Source organism: Podarcis raffonei, chromosome 16, assembly GCF_027172205.1.
Source record: "Podarcis raffonei isolate rPodRaf1 chromosome 16, rPodRaf1.pri, whole genome shotgun sequence".
NCBI classification, from domain to species: Eukaryota; Metazoa; Chordata; class Lepidosauria; order Squamata; family Lacertidae; genus Podarcis; species Podarcis raffonei.
The window spans coordinates 21,612,803-21,634,753 of NC_070617.1; the positions used below are offsets into that span (position 1 = coordinate 21,612,803).

At 46.8% G+C, this 21,951-nt stretch overlaps 1 protein-coding gene across 1 annotated transcript in view; it reads left to right on the plus strand.

Annotated features, from left to right (window-relative positions):
* Positions 1-21,951, plus strand: part of DDX54 (DEAD-box helicase 54) — a 23,622-nt gene continuing 1,671 nt past the window's right edge. The window contains exons 1-18 of the mRNA XM_053369824.1: positions 1-204; positions 1,142-1,268; positions 2,162-2,232; positions 3,831-4,019; positions 5,260-5,309; positions 6,091-6,132; positions 6,527-6,622; positions 8,580-8,701; positions 9,727-9,788; positions 11,487-11,618; positions 12,484-12,694; positions 13,080-13,214; positions 14,526-14,747; positions 15,279-15,352; positions 15,512-15,712; positions 17,197-17,339; positions 18,564-18,677; positions 21,303-21,407. Of these exons, the coding sequence (XP_053225799.1) occupies positions 16-204; positions 1,142-1,268; positions 2,162-2,232; positions 3,831-4,019; positions 5,260-5,309; positions 6,091-6,132; positions 6,527-6,622; positions 8,580-8,701; positions 9,727-9,788; positions 11,487-11,618; positions 12,484-12,694; positions 13,080-13,214; positions 14,526-14,747; positions 15,279-15,352; positions 15,512-15,712; positions 17,197-17,339; positions 18,564-18,677; positions 21,303-21,407 (2,285 nt within the window). The 5' untranslated portion in view covers positions 1-15. The remainder of the gene's footprint in view (positions 205-1,141; positions 1,269-2,161; positions 2,233-3,830; positions 4,020-5,259; positions 5,310-6,090; positions 6,133-6,526; positions 6,623-8,579; positions 8,702-9,726; positions 9,789-11,486; positions 11,619-12,483; positions 12,695-13,079; positions 13,215-14,525; positions 14,748-15,278; positions 15,353-15,511; positions 15,713-17,196; positions 17,340-18,563; positions 18,678-21,302; positions 21,408-21,951) is intronic.

The following is a 21,951-nucleotide window of genomic DNA, read 5'->3' on the forward strand; positions in this document are numbered from 1 at the left end:
GGTGGGGCTTAATGGATGTCCCGCCTCCGATCACCGGGGCCCCGCCCATTCGACGCACGTGGCTCCCTGCCTTCCTGGATCCGGAGTGACTTCTTCGGCCGGGAGGTTGTTTGCGGCGCTTCTGCAATGGCTCCTGCCCTGGCCACGGGGCGGCGGAGGAAAAGGCAGCGGCGGTGCAAGGATCGGGACTTGGACGAGCAGCAGGTCAGTGGGAGACCCCCTCCCTTCACAGGTGCCGGGGCTTAAGGCAAGGATCGGGAGCCTGGGGCCAGTATAGTAGTACCTCGGGTTACATACGCTTCAGGTTAAATACGCTTCAGGTTACAGACTTCGCTAACCCAGAAATAGTACCTCGGCTTAAGAACTTTGCTTCAGGATGAGAACAGAAATCGTGCAGTGGCAGCGCAGCGGCAGCAGGAGGCACCATTAGCTAAAGTGGTGCTTCAGGTTAAGAACAGTTTCAGGTTAAGAAGGGAACCTCCGGAACGAATTAAGTTCTTAACCCGAGGTACTACTGTATAGTGGCTTGTCGGACTAGGACCTGGTAGGCCAGGGTTCAAATCGCCACTCAGCCTGGCCTGCCTTGCAAGGTTGTTGTGAGGATGAAATGAGGCAAGGTAGAGCCATCCTTGGAGGAGAAGTTGGGACATGAATGGTAAGAAAATTGCAAAGCAACCCTTTGCCCGAAACAAACAAAACAGCTCTTCAGCCTAACCTACCAGCCCTGAGTGCTCCCTGGAAGGACAGATCCTGAAGCTGAGGCTCCAGTACTTTGGCCACCTCATGAGAAGAGAAGACTCCCTGGAAAAGACCCTGATGTTGGGAAGGATGGAGGGCACAAGGAGAAGGGGACGACAGAGGACAAGATGGTTGGACAGTGTTCTTGAAGCTACCAGCATGAGTTTGACCAAACTGCGGGAGGTAGTGGAGGACAGAGGTGCCTGGCGTGTTCTGGTCCATGGGGTCGCGAAGTGTCAGACACGACTAAACAACAACAACAACAACAACCTCTCAGGCTTGTTGTGAGGATAATACAGGGTGGAGAAAACACTGGGTTGTAGCCCACTTGGGGTTGGTTCTTCTTGTTGCTGCTCCTCTGTATTCAAACACTCGTTCTTTCTTTTTTTGGTGTGGTTCAAAGGACTACGAGATGCCGGTTCCAGCTTTTCCGGCAGCGGATTGTACTTCTGATGTCGAGCTAGACACCCAGGAAATGGTTCGGGCCCAGAACAAGAAAAAGAAGAAATCAGGAGGCTTTCAGTCCATGGGTGAGTGAGGGAGAGCTTTTTTAATGTTACAAAATTGGCTGTTCTTGTATGCTAGCAGGGGCCAGAACAAGGTTTGTGGCGGCCCGCAGCAAAGTGCCCTCCACTCTCCTAGGTGGGTTGGCCTATTTATTGATTTAATTTCTATGCCGCTTTATATTTTTAAGAAAAATCTCAAAGCGGTTTACAGCATATTAAATAAATAAAGCATAAACAAAACAATTTTAAGAAATTCAAATATAAAATATATAGTCAAAGCAATATAACGGAAAACTAAAATATTATCTTAAAGATTTCAAAATAAAACAAATGCAGTTGTAGTGATGCAGTGAGGAAGGGATTTTGCCTCCACACTAATGTTAATTAATTCGGTTCTTTATAATTATTGTGCTTTGAGGGCTGTTGAAAGAGAAGGCAAATGAGGGGCAATGCAAGAGAATGAGAGACCATTTGCTGAAGTGCACCGAAATTGGGTTCTCGGCACTGCTGAAAATGTTCATTTAAAAACGGAATAGTTTTAGTTCCGATGAGCTGAAAACACTATATCTGATCTCTGGAGCTGATTATCATCCACTCAGTGCTCATCTGATGATTGGAGCATCCTATTCTATGGGGTCTTGCTGATAGTGATGAAAGGCTATGCCCAAACGCCAGAGGTAAATATGTACACCAGATTCTTTTGGGGTGTTGACCTCCAGTGAGCCATATTCAGAAGTATTACTTGGCAAGGCATGCTATAGATGCAGGTAAGAGATTGCATTATAAGGTTTTTGTATGGGTCGTGGGCAGCAGGTTTCTGGATCAGGCCAAGGGCCCATCTGGTCCAGCGTCCTCCCTCCCCTGCGCTCCAGATTTGAAAATAATGGTGAATTTCAATTAACTGTTTTCTCCCTTAGGTCTGGGCTACCCTGTGTTCAAAGGGATCATGAAGAAAGGGTACAAAATACCCACTCCTATCCAGAGGAAGGTGAGGACCCAGGAAATGCCATGCTGGATCAGAAATCAAGGGTCCATCTAAGCCGGTCTTTTCATTTTTGCTTTAGAAATATTCTGTTCGTGCATTTCAGGGGGTTGGACTAGATGACCCTCAGGGTCCCTTCCAACGCTACAATTCTACGATTTTATGAAAGGTCCCCAAGGGTCATCAACTCCCAACCCCCTACAATGCAGGAATGTCAACTAAAGCATCTGTGATAAGTGGCTATCCAACCTCTGTTTAAAAACGAAGGAGAGTCCACTACTTTCCAAGGGAGGCTGTTCCACTGTCAAAGAGCTCTTAGTGTCAGAAAGTTCTTCCTGATGTTTAGGGGCAACCCAGCCAGATGGGCGGGGTATAAATATTCGACACCTCCCTTTCCATGGAGGCGCAGATTGCAGCTATAACAAAGGCAGCATTTTTTCACCTCCGCCAAGCTAAGCAGTTGGCTCCTTACCTCTCTCGCCCCGACCTAGCCACTGTGATCCACACGACGGTCACCTCCAGACTGGATTATTGTAACTCACTCTACGTGGGGCTGCCCTTGAGACTGACCCAGAAACTCCAGCGGGCGCAGAATGCCGTGGCAAGACACCTTACAGGGTCCTCTCTGCAGGATCACATTCCCCCAGTGCTTTACCAGCTGCACTGGCTCCCAATGGATTACAGGATCAGGTTTAACCTTTAAAGCCCTATACGGCCTAGGACCCTCGTGCCTACGGGACCGCCTCTCCTGGTATGTCCCACAGAGGACCTTACAGTCTTCAAACAAAAATATCCTGGAGGTCCCGGGCCTCAGGGAGGTTAGGCTGGCCTCAGCCAGAGCCAGGGCTTTTTCGGTTGTGGCCCCGATCTGGTGGAACGCTCTGTCACAAGAGACTAGGGCCCTGCGGGACCGGACATCTTTCCACAGGGCTTGCAAGACGGAGCTGTTCCACCAGGCCTTTGGCCAAGGCACAGCCTGACCCCCTCTTTTGGTAATCCTCACAGAACTTTAGCCCAATGGTTGCCATTAATTTGATTTTGAATTGATTTTTAAATCAATTGATTTTAGAATGCTGTGTTACTTTTATTGTTGTTAGCTGCTCTGAGCCCGGCTTCGGCTGGGGAGGGCGGGATATAAATAAAATATTATTATTATTATTATTATTATTATTATTATTATTATTATTATTATTGGTTGGAATCTCCTTTCTTACAACATGAACTCACTGGTGTGAGTCCTATCCTATGGAGCAGGAGTAAAAAAAAAAAGCCTGTTCCACCTTCCAACTCTACAATATTATGAAATTTTATTCAGATCTCTCTCTCTCCCTCCCTCCCTCCCTCCCTAGCCTCCTTCCCCTCACCCCAAAATCTTCAATATGTGGACAATCAAGTTGTTTTTTCATCATTATCTTCATGGCATTTTGCGTGTAAACTTGGTTGTGTGTTTCCTAGGCCGCATCCTAACTCTTAAGTTGTAGTTAAGGGTTCTGAGAGCTGTGAGGAGATTCCTCTTGGATGAGTTTGCATAGTCCCTGACTTCAGGTTTGCTGCTGTCGTTCGATTTCCCCTGCCTCCACTCTTGAATCGGCTTTGTTTTGCAGACCATCCCCGTGATCCTGGACGGCAAGGATGTGGTGGCGATGGCGAGGACGGGCAGCGGAAAGACGGCCTGTTTCCTCATCCCCATGTTTGAGAAGCTGAAGGTGCACAGTGCCAAGACGGGGGCACGGGCTCTTATCCTCTCTCCGACCAGAGAGCTTGCCTTGCAGACCCTCAAGTTCACCAAGGAGGTAAGCCAAAGGGAAGGGAGGGAAGGCTGGGACTTAAAGAGTCTTTAAAGCAGCGGTTCTCAACCTGCGGGTCCCCAGATGTTGTTGGACTACAACTCCCATCATCCCTGAGCTCTGGCCTTGGAAGCTAGGGATGATGGGAGTTGTAGCCCAACAACTTCTGGGGACCCGCAGGTTGAGAAAGGCTGCTTTAAAGCCTTTAAATTGTTCTGCTTATGGAATAGTTACTTGACTCTTCTTTGTTTGTGACTCCCTGCACATATTACATGTCTTCTGTTTATGAATTTTGAAACAGTTTGATAGTTATATGAATCTTGTCAATATATTATTCACCTTTGTGTTGCTTGATGTGGTTCAGATGGGACTCAAGAGTGGCAGAAACAGTTTTGGTCACGTAGAAGCCTTTGTGCTAGCTGCATTTAGGCAGTGCTTTATTCCATTCCCCCCACATTTCCTTACTTGTTAATTCCCACATATAGGTACGCACCAGGCAAAAACATTCCACTTCTCCCAGGCCTTTGGTTAATAAGCCAATCTATGGTCTTTTAAATAGTGGTTTTTGGGGTTGTTGTTTTTGTTTGTTACTGTGCTATTTATTTTTGCGTTTTTACATTGTTAACTGCCCTGGGATCCTCGGATGAAGAGTGGTATAGAAATTTAATAAATAATAATAATACCAATGTAAAATGAATGTTCATATCCGTGCTGTTTCCCAGGGGAAAAAAATCTGCTTGCAACCCTGTTCGCTTGAGAAATTGTGGGAGTTTTTTCGAGTTGCAGTTTAATTAAAAAAAAAAAAAATTGGAGCAGTTATCCCAGCATACGAGGGTCTTTGTTGTTTAAACTTTAGCACTACATGGCGGTATATTAATCGAAAAGCCGCAGTTCTGTAACTCAACAGGTGCGGCAGTGCAAAAGGGTTAGAAGACAGGGGAGATGTTCTTGCTGTATAACCAGCAAAATGAATGCTATAAGCCTGATGTCTGGATGCAGCCGCTGAAGCTCTCTGAGGCTGCAGAGATCTATGGACAATGTGCAGTTGACCAGAGGAACATACCGCCACAGGATTTTGTTGCGAGTTTAGCAGGGCTTGGGGTCAAGTGAAGGTGGGCTTGTTCAAGCATGAGGCTCATCAAGCCCCTGGCTTTCTTTTGGTTATTAGATAGCTGGAAGGATATCTTGGGACCAAATGCAAGTTTTTGACTGGTTTTTCCCCCTACTCTTCCCCCCCCCCCCCCAGCTTGGCCGATACACAGGCCTGAAAACAGCCCTGATCCTTGGAGGAGACAAGTAAGTTTGACATTAAAAAACACACACAAATATTTTTGACCTGCCCTATGTTTAGGCCTCACAGGAAGTCACATTGTTGAAGAACCAAGGTCACATTCACAAGATAATGTTTGAAGCGCTATAACGCACTTGAAACATTCACGGCTTCCCCCAAGGAATCCTGGGAACTGTAGTTCGTTATGGGCTGAGTAGTTAAGAGGTCGCCTATTCCCTTACACAGAGCTACAGTTCCCAGAGAAGAAGGATTGGTTGTTAAACCATTCTGGGGATTGTAGCTCTGGGAGGGGGAATAAGGGTTTCCTAACAACTCTCAGCTTGAGCAAACTACAACTCCCAGAATCCTTGGGGGCGGGGAGTAATGACTGTTTAAAGTAGTATCATATGCTTTAAACTTATGGTGTGACTGTGGCCTTGAGGTCCATCTGATCCAGCATTGTAACTCATCCCCCTGCCTTTCCAGGGACTGAGCCTTCCATAAAGTTGATTGCTGACTAGGAAATCTAAATAAATAAAAATAAATATCCAGTGTTGGTGCTTAAAAGTGCCATTGAAGCAATACATTTTGTTTCTGTAGTTGTGGACCATATGATGTTCAGCAGGCAAGCCACTGTCCTTTCTAACATCCGTATTGTTATATGTAATAAAAAAAATATTTTTTTTTTAAAAAAAGACATGACATAAGATCCGAGCGTGGCAGTCAAAGTTAAACACAAAGGGGGGCGGGGAGGTTTTCCTGCTTTCTCTAAAACTAAATTTGCCTTCTGCCTCTCCTCTCTTCCAGGATGGAAGACCAGTTTGCAGCTCTGCATGAAAACCCTGATATGTAAGTCCAGTGCTTTTTTTTCTGGTGGGGACACATACCCCTAAACATTTTGCAAATCTTCGTACTTTTGTCCATTTACTGTATTTATTTTTCCCGATTTGAACTATAAAATGGTGATTTTCTTGAGTCAAAATGAGAGTACCCCTAAACATTTTTTTAAAGGAAAAAAAGAGCATTGTGTAAGTCTAAAAACTTGGGCCGGTGACTAGGAAACAAGGGGCTTGTTTTAACAGGCTTCCTGGGTGCCCCTTGCATTCATCCTTATGCCTCTCCCATAACAAGGTGTGTATATGCCCATTTCGATCTGGTGGGCTGGCACAGGTACAATGCAGTATTCTTTCTGAACTTGTAAGAAAACCCTGCAGCCACTATGTCCTTTGCTTGCCTCCCACAGAATCATTGCAACTCCTGGCCGGCTGATGCACGTGGCCATAGAGATGAAGCTCAAGCTGCAGAGTGTGGAATACGTGGTCTTTGACGAAGCAGACAGGTGAGTTCCTGGCCCCTTGGGAGAGCGCCTATTTTCCCAGGCAGGAGATCAGGCCACAGCATTCGGAAACGGGAACATAGGAAGCCAGCTTCTGCTAAGGCAGGCCTTCGATCCATCAGGGTCAATATTGTCTACTCTAATTGGCAGCGGCTGTCCAGGATTTTGGACAGGTAATCTTTCCCAGTTTTACCTGGAGATGCCATTGGGCATAGAACTAGGGATCCTCCGTGTGCAAGGCAGATGCTCTAACCACTGAACTTCCCTTCCCTTGTGCTGAGTCAGCCTCCTAGTCCATCTAGCACAATATTCTCCACACTGACTGGCAGCAGCTCTCCTGGATTTGTAGAGTTGGAAGGGACCACGAGGGTCATCTAGCCCAACCCCTTGGAAGCTTTTTGCCCAACGTGGGGCTCGAACCTACAGCCCTGGGATTAAGAGTCTCACACTCTACCGACTGAGCTATCAAGAATTTCAGAGAAGGATTTCTTCTAGTCCTGCCTGGAGATGACGGGGATTGAACCTGGGACCTTCTGTATGCAAAGCAGATATCCCGCCTCTGAGCTGTGTTGCTTGGTTCTTCCATTTAGGGAAGAGAAGCCTGGTGACAGTTTTGGCTTTTTTCAGTTGTGAATTCTTGGTGGTGTGTGTACCCCATGTGGAAAAGGAACTTCTGAGCCAAAACCATTCAAATTCCAAGATTAGCTGGCTGGGGTTGATGGGACTTGTAGTCCAAAATATCTTTAGATTTGATGAAGGCTACCCTTTAAAACTGGGATGCGGGTGGCGCTGTGGTCTAAACCACAGAGCCTAGGACTTGCCAGTCAGAAGGTCGGCGGTTCGAATCCCCTCAATGGGTTGAGCTCCCGTTATTCAGTCCCAGCTCCTGCCCACCTAGCAGTTCAAAAGCATGTCAAAGTGCAAGTAGATAAATAGGTACCACTCCGGCAGGAAGGTAAACGGCGTTTCCGTGTGCTGCTCTGGTTCGCCAGAAGCAGCTTAGTCATGCTGGCCACATGACCCAGAAGCTGTCCGCAGACAAACGCTGGCTCCCTCAGCTAATAAAGCGAGATGAGCGCCGCAACCCCAGAGTCGGTCACGACTGGACCTAATGGTCAGGGGTCCCTTTACCTTTACCCTTTAAAACTATATAGGTTTTCTTTTTAATGAAGTACCTTTTGTCTTTGAGAGATGTATGCGTTGCCATGGAATTCCTTCCGTAGTGTGTGGTTTTTTAAAAATGAAACTTCGGTTTGCAAGATATTCTTACAGCTTCTCATCCCAACCCTTTCTCTGTTCTTCAACCATCTTTGTACAGTGGTACCTCGGGTTACAGATGCTTCAGGTTACAGACACTTCAGGTTACAGACTCCGCTAACCCAGAAATAGTACATCAGGTTAAGAACTTTGCTTCAGGATGAGAACAGAAATCGCGCGGCAGCAGTGGGAGGCCCCATTAGCTAAAGTTCTCAGGTTAAGAACAGTTTCAGGTTAAGAACAGTCTTCCGGAACGAATTAAGTTCTTAACCAGAGGTACCACTGTATTGGAAACCAGAATCTTCTTCCAGGGTGGCGCCACACTGGAATTCTAAGAAACAAACAAACAAACAAAATCTGTTTTAGTGTTGCTGTAAACTGCCCTGGTGGTTTGTGAGCGGAAGATGTAGAAATACTTTGATCAATAAACACACAGCAAACAACTTTCCAAAATAGGTAACAGAAGAACACTTCGTTGTTGTTTTTTTAAAAAAGGATTCCCTGTGGGTGTTCTGAAGTGCTTCAGTCCTGGGGAGGGGGCTGTACCACGTGCATGGAAAGGGCTGTACCGTGTCTGTAAGCCAGGCATTTGCTTGGCTGAATCTTGTTGCATATTTTTTCAGATACTCTGCCCTGCCGCTTGTTCTTCTCCTGTTTGCTTTCTGTGTCTCCTCAAAACGCCTTTTCCCGCTTACCTTGCCAGGCTCTTTGAGATGGGCTTTGCAGAGCAGCTGCAGGAGATCATCTCGAGGCTGCCTGAGAACCGCCAGACCGTTCTCTTCTCTGCCACCCTGCCGAAACTTCTCGTGGAGTTTGCTCGAGCCGGTGAGGAGACGGACCTGGTCTCGGGGGCTGCCTTTGCGTACCGGAGGCCCAATCTCACAGTTCCCCGGAGAGAGGGATTGACCGTGAAACCACTCTGGGAACCGTAGCTCTGTGATGGGAATAGGGGAGGTCTCTTTGCACCCTTAGCAAGCAGCATTTCCTGGGATTCATGACTGTTTTTAGTGGTCGGAGAGTCCTTTTAAATAAATCCCCCGGTCCCATTGATCTAGATTGCTGATCTAGCGTCTGGAAAATACCTTTATCCTCATTCCACAGTGAGATGTAGCCAGGGTGGATAAAAATCAATAATTAAAAATTAAAAAAGCAGATTCTTTTTTATTTAAATCAGATTTTTTAAAATTTAAATCAGATTTTTTTTAAAAAAATGCTTTGGGAGGAAAAATCTTTCTAAAGATAGTTTTCTATTTAAGTTGCATTATAGTCCAAAGGCTATTCATCAGGAAACAAGGGTTTGTTTTAAGATTTTCATGTGTGCTAAAACTCAGTCTGGTGTTGTTGTTGTTTTTAAAAAAGTTTACATCAGTTAATAAACATGGATACATTTGCTATAATGTTATTGCTTTAGTTAAATAAATTGTTTAAATTGTTATTAAGGAAATTATTATTTTTCTCCTTCCCATAAAGTAGAGCAGAAAACTTGTCCAAATATAAACAGTTAACTTATTAAACCTCACAATAATTTCATAATTATCGGTCTATGTATTTCTAATAGTATAACCAAATCAGTAATTTCTGGTATAACTGTAAAAACTACTCTGAAAATTTATTATTCCAAAAATGAAACCTTCATCTGGTTGTAAATATTAAGATTATACCAGCAAGAATAAGTCTTTCTGTAAAAAAATAAATAATGATTTAAATCAAGTCTTACTGACTAGTGATTTAAATCGTGATGTAAATCGATTTGATTTAAATCAGATCCACCCTGCTGAAAGCATCTGGAAAATCCAGAGCGAGATGTAGCTTCATATTCTCTCCCCTCTGCCCAAACCTCCTTTCTACAGGTCTTACAGAGCCGGTGTTGATTCGATTGGATGTGGAATCCAAGCTGAGCGAGCAGCTCAAGGTAAGCAGGAAGTATGGTTATCTTGGAAGGGGCAGTTTGGGGAAGGGGGGAGGAGATTGACATTGGGATCTGCCGAAATTGGGGAGCGCGGCACACGTGGCCGTTTGTATGGCTTCCCTGTTGCTGCTCCTCTAGTCTGCTTGAGCCAACTTGGCAGTTCTGCTAACTCAGGGGTGGGGAACCTCTGCCTCGGTGACCAACTGCGGCCCTTGAGAACTCTCTCGGGTATTATTTCCTTGCTGGTGTGTGCCCTTAATATTGCTCCTCCCTTGCCTGAATGGAGGATAGAGAGGAAGCTATATTTTTGTGCGTCTGCCCACTATCAATGGGCAGGGAGTTTCAAAAATGCAGGCTTTGCCGTACTGATGGATCATTACAGTGGTACCTCTAGATACGAACGGGATCCGTTCCGGAGCCCCGTTCACATCTAGAGGTAAATGTAACTAGCGACGGCACGTCTGCGCACGTTCGCATCGCTTTTCGCTGCTTCTGCGCATGCGCATGACGTCACTTTGAGCATCTGCGCAAGCGGCAAAACCTAGAAGTAACGCACTCCGTTACTCCCGGGTTGCCGAGGAGCGCAACTCGAATGCGCTCAACTCAAAGCATATTTAACCCGAGGTATGACTGTATTATTATTTTTTGGCACTTGTAAAAAATGCCAGCTTTCATCCTTGAGTTTGGGGTTTGCGTGTGTGTGTAGGGAACAAATGAGGTTTCAAAATGGCGGCTTTAAATAACAGTGGAGGTCTGAAGGAAGCAGGGATGGAGCAGCACAGAAGATAATACAGGGGTTTGAAGTAGCTGTGAGGAGATGGTGGGTTTGGGGGAAATGTAATGGGGCAGGGTGGGAGGCTGGCAAGCAGTGGGTAAGTGGGGGTCATGGCTGTCAACTTTTCCCTTTTCTTGCAAGTAATCCTATTTGGAATAAGGGAATTTCCCTTCAAAAAAGGAAAACGCTGCCCGCTGTGGTAGGGGTTGGTGAGCAGGGGCAGCAGCCCATGTGTGTGTATCTAACTACAGTGGTACCTCGGGTTACATACGCTTCAGGTTACATACGCTTCAGGTTACAGACTCCGCAAACCCAGAAATAGTACCTCGGGGTAAGAACTTTACTTCAGGATGAGAACAGAAATCGTGCTCCGGCGGCGCGGCAGCAGCAGGAGGCCCCATTAGCTAAAGTGGTGCTTCAGGTTAAGAACAGTTTCAGGTTAAGAATGGACCTCCGGAACGAATTAAGTACTTAGCCCGAGGTACCACTGTATATCCTAAGCTGCAAGGAGGCGTAAAAAGCTGCCTTATACCAGATTAGGTTGACTTTGAGTGGTTCGTCTCAGGGCAATTTTTCTAGCAAAAAGGCTCACCATGAATGCCTCCCTTGTTCTCTTATCATGGCAATGATCCTGGAACTGAGTTTTGGTGAGTTCTGGCTGGAAAAAAAAGCCCTGGTTCAGCCAATCTGTCACCCTGCAGTTGTCAAAAATGTCTTATTGTGGGGAGGGTGTCAGACTGGCAAAGACTGAGCTAGACCCTTCCAAGCTGGGAGAAAGGCACCAACGCTGACCATTAAACACCTATCTGAAGAAGTGTGCATGCACACGAAAGCTCATACCAAGAACTAACTTAGTTGGTCTTTAAGGTGCTACTGGAAGGAAAAAAATTTTTTTGTTTTAATTAAACACCTAATCATCCTCACAGCTGTCTTTCTATCACGTGCGTGCTGATGACAAGCCAGCCCTCCTGTTGTACCTGCTGAGGACAGTCGTAAGACCGCAGGACCAGACGATTGTCTTTGTGGCCACGAAACATCATACAGAATACCTGAAAGAGGTATGCGGCTTGTTGAGTTTTGTGTCATTGGCGGCATTCACGTGGCGATTTTTTGCTGCTGTCGGCAATTTTGCACGTGGCGATTTTTTGCTGCTGTCGGCAAGATCCTTACTAATGATTTCAGGTCGGTAGGCATATTATCCTCTAATAAACAGGACTGACATGGGGCTGAGTCTCCACGTAACCCCTTTCATATTTGATGGTTATGTTTTTAAGGTTTCCTTTAAAAGTTGGATTGTCTACACAGGACAGGGACAGGTTGTTGTTGATGATGATGTTGTTGTTGTCTCCCGCCTTTTCCCCAGACTCAAGGCGGCTTACAGATAAAATAGAAACAAGTCAAAACTTGGGGGGGGGGGGAGTCATTAAAAAGTTATTAAACAGTAATAAAATTACAACTATCTGTCTCTTTATATACACACAATAGGCCCACAACTTACACACATGCGCTTTAGGCACATGGCCAAAAAAAGGAAAGAATAGAAAAGGGATGGAGTTTCAGGAAAAATGACTTTGGCAATCCTCACCCATCATTGAAACCAAGGTGTTTTGACTACACACGATTTTGGCTTTAGGCACAGTCCCCAAAACATAGCCCCCACCTAAGTTGCAGGCTTATTGTGTGTACAAGCAAAATATCTATTAAAAACACATTTACAATAAAAATATCACAGCAGCAAAATGAATTTTCTTCGAAACGATGAGGACTAGAAACTTGCCAGGATTTAAAAGAAAAGGGTGAAGAAGTTCTAAAGCTCCATTCCCAATTCAGTCCCCATGGACACCTGGGGAACTCGAGTGGTGCTTTTGATTTCTCCTTACTTACTGACCTTCAGTTTGCTTCCTCTCACGGATGCTCCTGCAGCTGTTGACAGCCCAGGGTGTGAACTGCACGCATGTCTACAGCTCCCTGGACCAGACGGCCCGGAAGATCAACGTGGGCAAGTTCATCCATGGCAAGTGCTCGGTGCTGATCGTCACCGACTTGGCCGCCCGGGGCATCGACATCCCTCTCCTGGACAACGTCATCAACTACAGCTTCCCGGCCAAGGCCAAGCTCTTCCTGCACCGTGTCGGTGAGTTCTTGAGGTCCGGCACCTTGCGCAGCTTAAGTTGTGAAAGCTGCCTTAAGTCGGTTCATCTAGGCCAGCATCTTAAGGGTCTGGGTGCAGAGGTGGGAGGAACAACAGCTTGGGTAGTAAAACATACACTTTGCATGGCCTTTTATGAGTGTTCCACCCCCCCGCCATTGGCTAATGTCAACCAGTAACCGGAAGCGCTTGTCAAACTGCATAGGGACTGGGACCCTTTGACTTCAACCCATGTGGCTCTGTAGCTGTTTAGCTTTGCCCAAACCGTCACTCTTTTTACAGCACTGGTTGGAGATTCAAGCTTAGAAGACAGATTAAACAGACCTTTTGTGCCATCCAACATTCCTCTTCTGTGTTTTGCTCTCTCCAGGCAGAGTGGCCCGGGCAGGGAGAAGTGGTACGGCTTACTCCTTGGTGGCGCCGGATGAGACCCCCTACGTTTTTGACTTGCACCTCTTCCTAGGCCGTCCCCTCGTCCTTGCCAACCCTCACGAGAAGCCCACAGGTAGGTTTGTCCTTGTTGGGTGGCAATAATTAGCAGGCATGCCCTTGGGAATTGATTTTTCTTTATTGCAAGTATAATAAGTTGGTCAAAAAAAGGTTGCTGCCACAATTGCTCACAGGGCTATCGTGCAATATGTTGCATGTTTTATTCCTTTGTTCTGTTACAATTTGCAAATTTAGAAACCTCTTTATCCCCTGAGGCCATCAAAGCAGTATACAACACAGTTAAAAGAAGACAAAATGCAAATTCTCACAACTGAAAGCGCTTCTACAAATTCTCAAAACAGTAGAACCATCCTTACAGCTGTGCAATTAGTATTTCATAAATGACTAGGTCACATTCTTAAAACAAAAACGTCTTCAGTAGACTCCTCAATATGGTGATGTTGGGTGCCTTCTTAATTTCTGGGGAAGCTCATTCCAGAGGGCTGGAGCTGCAACACTAAGAGCCTGGTTTTTACACAAACTGGGCACACTACTGGGGCATTTGATACTGACCAGTGCTCCATCTAAGGAAAGCAGTTCCCGGGTGTGGATATATGGGGCGAGGTGGTCCCTTAGGTAACCTAGTCCCAAGGTTACAAAAGCCTGCTGGACCAGGTCAGTGGCCCATCTAGTCCAGAATCCTGTTCTCACAGTGGCCACCCAGGTGCCTGGAGGAAATCTGCAGGCAGCAGGACCTGAATCCAAGAACACTTTCCCTGCCGCTGTTCCAGCAACTGCTATTCAGAAACATTAATGCCCTTAACCTTTGTGGTTAGTAGCCATCGAAAGTTCTCTCCTCCACAAATTGGTCTAATGCTCTTTCAAAGTGGTGGCCATCACTTTGGGAAAGAGTTTTAGCTGTGCAGGAAGAAGTTTACCTGTCTTCCCACATTTCTTGGAAGTCTCTGAGTTTCTAGTATTATGAAAGCAAGAGAGAACCTTTTCCTTTCTCCAAAGCCTCACCTGGAACTAACACAACCGGAGCTGGTCTTGCCACTTTCTCCTCTCCCCTCCCAATTTTATTCACCATTTTTTTCCTTTTTATGACTCCTGCACTCAATGAACGACCTCGTTATACCCTCGCATTACATGTTTGGTTGCGTGCTACACAAAATCAGCAGGATGTATGCATAAAATTTTGGGATGGTTAAAAAAATGGTTTCCCTCCCCCCCCCCCCCCGCCGGCAATATCAAGGTGAATACCTGGGGAAAGCGTATTCCACAGCTGTGGCACCACCACCAAGAAGGCCCTTCTATGATAGCCACCCATTCCTCTGTCAGGAGCCCTGAAACAGCTCCCTGACTGCTTCACTTTCCCCCCTTTCAGACACAGACGGCATCTTTGGCCGTGTCCCCCAGAGCATCCTCGATGACGAGGAGAGCCTGCTGCAGACGGACCACGAGCGCTCGCTGGATCTGCAGAGCCTCCGGCGAGTCTCTGACAATGCCCAGAAGCAGTACCTGAAGTCGCGGCCTGCTCCATCGCCCGAGTCCATTAAGAGGGTCAAGGAAATGGACTTCAGCCTGCTGGGCATCCACCCCTTGTTCAGTGAGTGGCTTACTAAAAAATAATAATTTTATTATTGTAAACATCTTGGAGGTCCCAGGCCACAGAGAGGTTAGGCTGGCCTCAACTAGAGCCAGGGCTTTTTCGGCTGTGGCTCCAATCTGGTGGAACGCTCTGTTACAAGAGACTAGGGCCCTGTGGGACTTGACATCTTTCCGCAGGGCTTGCAAGACAGAGCTGTTCCACCAGGCCTTTGGCCAAGGTACAGCCTGACTCCCTCCTTCACAGAACTTTAGTCTAATGGTTGCCATCAATTTGATTTGAATTTTATAATGAAATGATTTTAGAATGTTGTATTATTTTATTGATGTTAGCCATCCTGAGCCCGGCTTCAGCTGGGGAGGGCGGGATATAAATAAACATTTATTATTATTATTATTATTATTATTATTATTATTATTATTATTATTATTATTACCCTACCCATCTGGCTGAGTTGCCCCATTCCTAGTCTGCTGCTGCTGCTGCACCACACGGGGGTAACCTTTCCCTCCCTGCTTTGCTTCCCCGAAGGTCTTCGCTTTGAGGGGGAAGAGATGGAGCGGCTGAAATTCGTGGACAGCATCAAAAGTTACCGTTCCAAGGCGGTGAGTGTCGCAAGGGACTCCTAGCAGCAGACCCCGTGCCTCTTGGCATTAGGGAGCCCTGGCACGCGCCCGGTGGAGCTGCATGCCGGTGCCAAGGCAGGGTTTGATTCTGCTTTGCCCTGACGAACGTCCCCACCCCACCCCCACTGCTGTTTCTAGACCATCTTTGAAATCAACGCCACCAACAAGACTCTGGCCAGCGACGTCATGCGGGCCAAACGTAACCGGGACCGCCAGCTCATTGACCGGCACCAGCGGAAGCAGCAGGAGAGGCTCTCTTTGGCGGCAGAGAAGGTCCAACGTCTTCCTGTGCCGGTGACCGCAGAGCAAGACCCAGAGGAAGAGGAGGAACGCATTCAGGTAGGGATGCGGTCGGGGCTGGTGGGCTTCCTCTCGGCTTCAGGACAGACTGGGGAACCCGTATCCTTGCAATGCTACCCTTGGACGTCTGTGGCTACCCTTGGATGCCTGTTCTGGAGGCTCCAACTGGAGCAAAATGCTGGACTACTGGTGTGGACAAACATATTGCCAGCACATGACTATGGTGCCCCAAAATCTGCACTGGCTGCCCATAGGCTACTGGGACAGGTTCAGGGTTCTTGCATTCTTTTTCAAAGCCCTTAACAACTCTGGTCCAGGACACCTGAGGGACCTCCATATTCCTTAAATCCATGCCAGATCATGGAGGTCATTGGGGGAGCTGCTGTTAGTGGTCTCCCAAGGCTTGGATGCATGGCTTATATCCACCAGGATCCGAGCTTGTGGTCAAGCAGTATATAACGTAAAGGTAAAGGGACCCCTGACCATTAAGTCCAGTCGTGGCCGCCTCTGGGGTTGCGGCGCTCAACTCGCTTTATTGGCCGAGGGAGCCGGCGTACAACTTCCGGGTCATGTGGCTAGCATGACTAAGCCGCTTCTGGCGAACCAGAGCAGCAGACGGAAACGTCATTTACCTTCCCGCTGGAGCTGCACCTATTTATCTACTTGCACTTTGTGCTTTCGAACTGCTAGGTTGGCAGGAGCTGGTACCGAGCAACGGGAGCTCACCCCGTCACGGGGATTCAAACCACCGACCTTCTGATTGGCAAGTCCTAGGCTCTGTGGTTTAACCAATTGTTTAAATAAATTTCACAGTAGGAAAATCTGGATCCCGTAACCTCTGAGCCTTAATGCTAATCTGCTGACCATGGCGAGGGTCTGAGAGCTATTTTAAGATGGTGACAATCCCACCATCATCACCACCACCTCCTCCAGTGGTTGGAAATCAGAGTCTCCACCTGACGTTGACTTTTGAAAATTAGTTTTAAAGGTGGTGGTTGTTGTTGTTAACACAATTTTAACAGGACAAAACAATCCCTTTCCCACCCCTTAGAGGAAACAAGGGGAGTTTATAGTAAAATTTTAAAAACAAGAAATCCAAAAACATTAATTGGTCAGTGCAGCCCATCAAGGAGCATCATGGTTCTAGTCCTCAAAATGTTTGTAGCAGACGGAGAGTTTTGTAAACTGCTGGGAGATGTGTTTGTGTTCCTCTCAAGCGCGGATGGTGATGTTTGCCTTCTGTGCAGCACATGAGCACTTGCCCGTTGGAGACGGGGGTTGGCGTCCCCCTCAATATTGGGGGGTGGGCTCAGACCCCTGTCCCAAAATATTGAGGGGGCCGAAGCCCCTTCATCCCCTATAGTTGGCGCTCCTGGTGGTGTGCTTGGGGAAAGCGCAGGCCTGATGGCACCCTCCCTGGGAGTAATGCAGAACCACAGAAAACCATGTACCCAGTGGAACTGGCCCGCCTTCCTGAATATCGAAGGTTGCTAACCGTTCTTAACATTTCCACACACACCCAGGATGTTTTCTCCAGCGTGGTGGGAAGGAAGCGGAAGCAGCCCCTGGGTGGAAAGGACAACGGGAAGAAGCAGAGGCTGTCGACGCAGCAGCAAGGAGAGTTCTACATCCCATACCGGCCGAAGGACTTTGAGAGCGAACGAGGGTAGGTGGCAGCAGTGGGAGAACGCTAGCGGCCAAAATTGTGGAAACCTTTTGGGGAAAGTGTATGTCCGAGGTTTGATGGCTCATAACACCTGATCAGCTCTCTAAATACCCGTGCTCACTCAAATGAAGGAAATCTGCTGCATATCATCAACGTAAGCAAGTTGTGCTTCCTTTTTCTGGTTATTTGGCTGTAACTTTTGATAGAATACAGGTAATTGAACAAACTTTGTTGCATTCCATTTATTTATTTATTTTTCTTTATTTTTTACCAACAACCAAAACACAACAGTGAAACCCCCCCCAGGCGGCTGATACATTGAGTATACATAATCAATAATAACATACCCAAATTAACCATATGTACAACTCTATATACATTCACGCTTTTCGCTCCACAAGGTTTATTTAACTTTGTTGCATTACATTCTTCATTAAATTATCTTTCCATTGATATATAATTGATATAATCAAAATAGGAAAAAGTGGTGTTATGAGCCATCAAACCTCAGAAATACACTTTCCCCAAAAGGTTGCCACAATTTTGGCACTAGTGTAGCCTCCAGTCCGAAGGGTCCTAGCTCAGTGGTAAAGCATGAGAACACGGGGCAGGATTTCTAGGTTAGAGACCAGGAGAGTTAAGAGGTGAAAGAATACAAATTATGCATAGTGTGCAGAAAGGGGATAGAGCAACGTGTTCCTCCTTCTCTCTTGTCCCGGGGTCAAGATTCCTATTTGGGCATCTGGCTTGGCTGGTGTGAGAATAGGATGCTGGACTAGATGGGCCATTGGCCTGATCCTGCAGGGCTCTGCTCTGCTTGTGTTCTCACAGGATGCCGTCTCTCTATACTGAGTTTGGTATTGTCTACACAGACTGGGAGCAGCTGCCCAAGGTTTCAGACAGGGGAGCCTTTCCCTGTCCTTACCTGGAGATGCCAGGATTGAACCTCTGGCCTTCTACATTCAAAGCAGGTGTTATGCTGCAGAGCTGCGTCTCTTCTCCCAAGCAGAAGACCACCTTCGGCTGCAGAAACTCCTAGGTTCGACCCAATGGCCTCTCCCGTTAAAAGGGTCCAGGTGATGGGGAGAGACCTGTCTCCACCTGGGACCCCAGAGAGTCCCTGGCAGTCGGAGCAGACACTTTTGAGGTGAACGGGCGAGTGGTTTGACCCGGGGTACAACTGGTGGCTTTCCTTCCTGACCTCAGCCTCCTCTCAATGCCCAGGTTGTGCATCGGTGGGGAAGGCACGGCGTTCGAGCAACAGGCTTCCGGAGCCGTCCTCGACCTGATGGGCGACGAGAATCGGAACATGAGCAACAGCAAGCAGCTCTTGAAATGGTGAGTAGGGCTCATAATCAAAGGGGTTTACGTGGCTGTGCTGTTTGGTTTTGTAAGTGTGGCAGGGCGGGAGAAATGTAACCGTTCAAAAACCTTCTTCGTCAATGGAGGGCTCCTAATATTGATATTTGATGGACTGAATTTGTGCATGGTGAATTTATGTCTCTCCACCCCCTGCCCCCAGAAGCCCGGGGTGGAAAATGCACCCACAACTGAAAACCAAATCAGTCATTCTAGAACGTTCTAGAAACATTCCTTCATCCCTTCAAACACACATATTTGATGCCTCCCCCTCCCACATTGAATGTGGTTGTGCAGGGGTTGTTTATGGAGGTTTGCTTGTTTGGGGTTTTTTTTTTTTAGTCTTACCTTTTTTATTTATTTCATTTATATCCCACCTTTCCTCTGGGGAGCTCAAGGTTGTCTACATACTTCTCCCCCCCTCTCCAATTTTATCCTCACAACAACATCCCTGTGAGGTAGGTTAGGCTGAGAGATGACTGGCCCAAGGTCACCCAGTGAGCCTGAGTGGGGATTCAAACCCTGCTCTCCCAAGGTCCTAGTCCGACACACTAACCACTACACCATACTAGCTCTTGAGGGGGGGGGAGAGATGTAGGTATTCTGCCTATTTGTGGGGAGGAGAGTGGTGGCGATTCTGAGCACTTCTAGTTTCTGTACCATGAAAGGGGTATTTTGTGGTGCCCACAACAGTTCCTTAGATTTTCAAATGGGACTTTGGGCACCAAACAGCTTGGAGTAGGAGCTGTGCTGTACAGCGAGCTTATTCTACATAAGATCATTCTGTAGCCCAAACAGCACCATCTGGGTGGTATTGGCAGGTTTCGAAGATTTTCATAAAATTTTTAGCTGGGGGAAATACTGACAAAACAGCTTACTTGAGGACTTCACTTGCTTATGGAAAACATCTGGCTGTTCGGAGGGTAGGGGGAGAAAAACAGGGTTTTTAACGTGTGTGTGTGTGTGTGTGTGTGTGTGTGTGTGTGTGTGTAAGTAATGGAGTATTCTGGATAAGGGCCTGGCTGGCTGCAGGAGAACCCCCACAATGCACCTTCCTGTCTCAGATCTCATTTGGTAATCTCTACAGTGAAGTCAGTGCTATCTAGCAGCAAGGACATCACAATGTGTGTGTATGTGCACCCGCGTGCACAATACCACTATTCTCAAATGACCTTGAATGGTTTTATCGTTTATCATCATTAGGTTTCCAAGGTTTGGCATGGGTGGGTAACCTTTAACGGTAACCTATTACTTCAGTGAAAGCTTGATTAACAACAAACATCGTCTTATACTTCCCACAGTGAGCTACTAATAATAAATTTGGTGGGCTGTTGGGGGGGGGACAGGACACAAGGCCATCTGTTGATACATAAAACATTAGCCTGGGTTTCCAGTCAGCCTTTGCTAGGTTGCTCTGAAGCTGCTTGTGTGCCATTTTGCGTTTGTAGCCAGGATTGTGACAGCCTAAGCACTCTCACTACCCTGAACAAACAGCTCCCACAATTCTTTGGGGGGAAGCCATGACTGTTTAGAGTGATATTGCACCGCTTTCAATGTATGGCATGAATGGGGCCTATCTTAAGATGCATGTTAACTGATAGTTAGTGTATCCATAATGCAAACTGATGGTGGCTTCTTTTTTCTTATTATTATTCATAGATAATTATTTTCTTTTAAAAATTTCCCTTCCTTTTTTTATTTGCAAGTACAAAATTTTCTTTCAAAGGGGTGAGCAGTTCCAAAGTTCCCTCCTTTGAATGACAGGGGTGGGACCTGAAAGCAAGGGTTGGGGAGACCCATCAGATGTTGCAATTGCCCTCATAGCTGTCAACATTTTCCTTTTTTAAAGGGAAATTCCCTTATTCCGAATAGGATTCCTCGCAAGAAAAGGGAAAAGTTGACAGCTATGATTGCCCTCCCAACGCCCGCTGAGGCTGCTGGGAGTTGGAGTCCCAACGACATCTTGAATGAGCACCAGGCCTAGCTGTTCCTGCCCTATAAGACTTTCCATCAGTTCAACCAACAGGTGGTGGTGAATTTTTTAAATTAAATCTGTATACCGCCGTTCATCCGCAGATCTTGGGGTGGCTCACAACACAAATGTACAAGATGAAAACACAAAATACATAATCAAAACAAGAACAACAACAAAAAAACCACACAATCCAGTAAAACCTGCTCAGCCCCCCAAACAGTCCCTTCCCCCACAAACACATTTAAAGGGCATCAGATGTCAATTGGCCAAAGGCCTGGTTGAAGAGGAATGTTTTCGCCTGGCGCCTAAAAGTGTATAATGAAGGTGCCAGCCGAACCTCCTTGGGGAGAGCATTTTGCTCTACAGTGGTACCTCGGGTTACAGACACTGCAGGTTACAAATGCTTCAAGTTACAGACTCCGCTAACCCAGAAATAGTACCTCAGGTTAAGAACTTTGCTTCAGGATGAGAACAGAAATCGTGCAGCTGCAGCGGGAGGCCCCATTAACTAAAGTGGTATCTCAGATTAAGAACCGTTTCAGGTTAAAAATGGACCTCCAGGACAAATTAAGTTCTTAACCCTAGGCCCCACTGTATTTGTGTTTGCGTCTCTCTCTCCTCTTCTCCAGGGATCGCAAAAGGAAGAGGTTTGTGGGGCAGACAGGCCAGGAGAATAAGAAGAAGATCCGAACGGAAAGTGGTGCCTACATCAGCAGCTCCTACAAAGGCAACCTGTATCCTTCCAGCTGCAAATGGCACCATGGTAGAGCATGCAGTGGATGCCAGGTCCATCCCAGGCAGGGCCAGGGGAAGAATCCATGTCTGAAATCTTGGGCAGCTGCTGCCAGTCAGTGAAGACAACACTGAGCTAGAGTGACCAATGGCCCGAATCAGTATAAGGCAGCTTCCTATAGAATTCCTGTGTCGTACAGAAGGGTGGAGAGGGTGAACAGATAGGGGCCACGTAGCTGTTGGTTTGGCGATAGAGGAAATGAGCCCGGAGAATAGACTATTGAGGACAGGAAGTGATAATATTATTCTTCGGAAGCCGAAGCACTGTCATATCAAAAAGGGCAATGGCTTGTTCTGTACAGTGGTACCTCAGGTTACAGACGCTTCAGGTTACAGACTTCGCTAACCCAGAAATAGTGCTTCAGGTTAAGAACTTTGCTTTAGGATGAGAACAGAAATCGTGCTCCAGCGGTGCAGCGGGAGGCCCCATTAGCTAAAGTGGTGCTTCAGGTTAAGAACAGTTTCAGGTTAAGAACGGACCTCCAG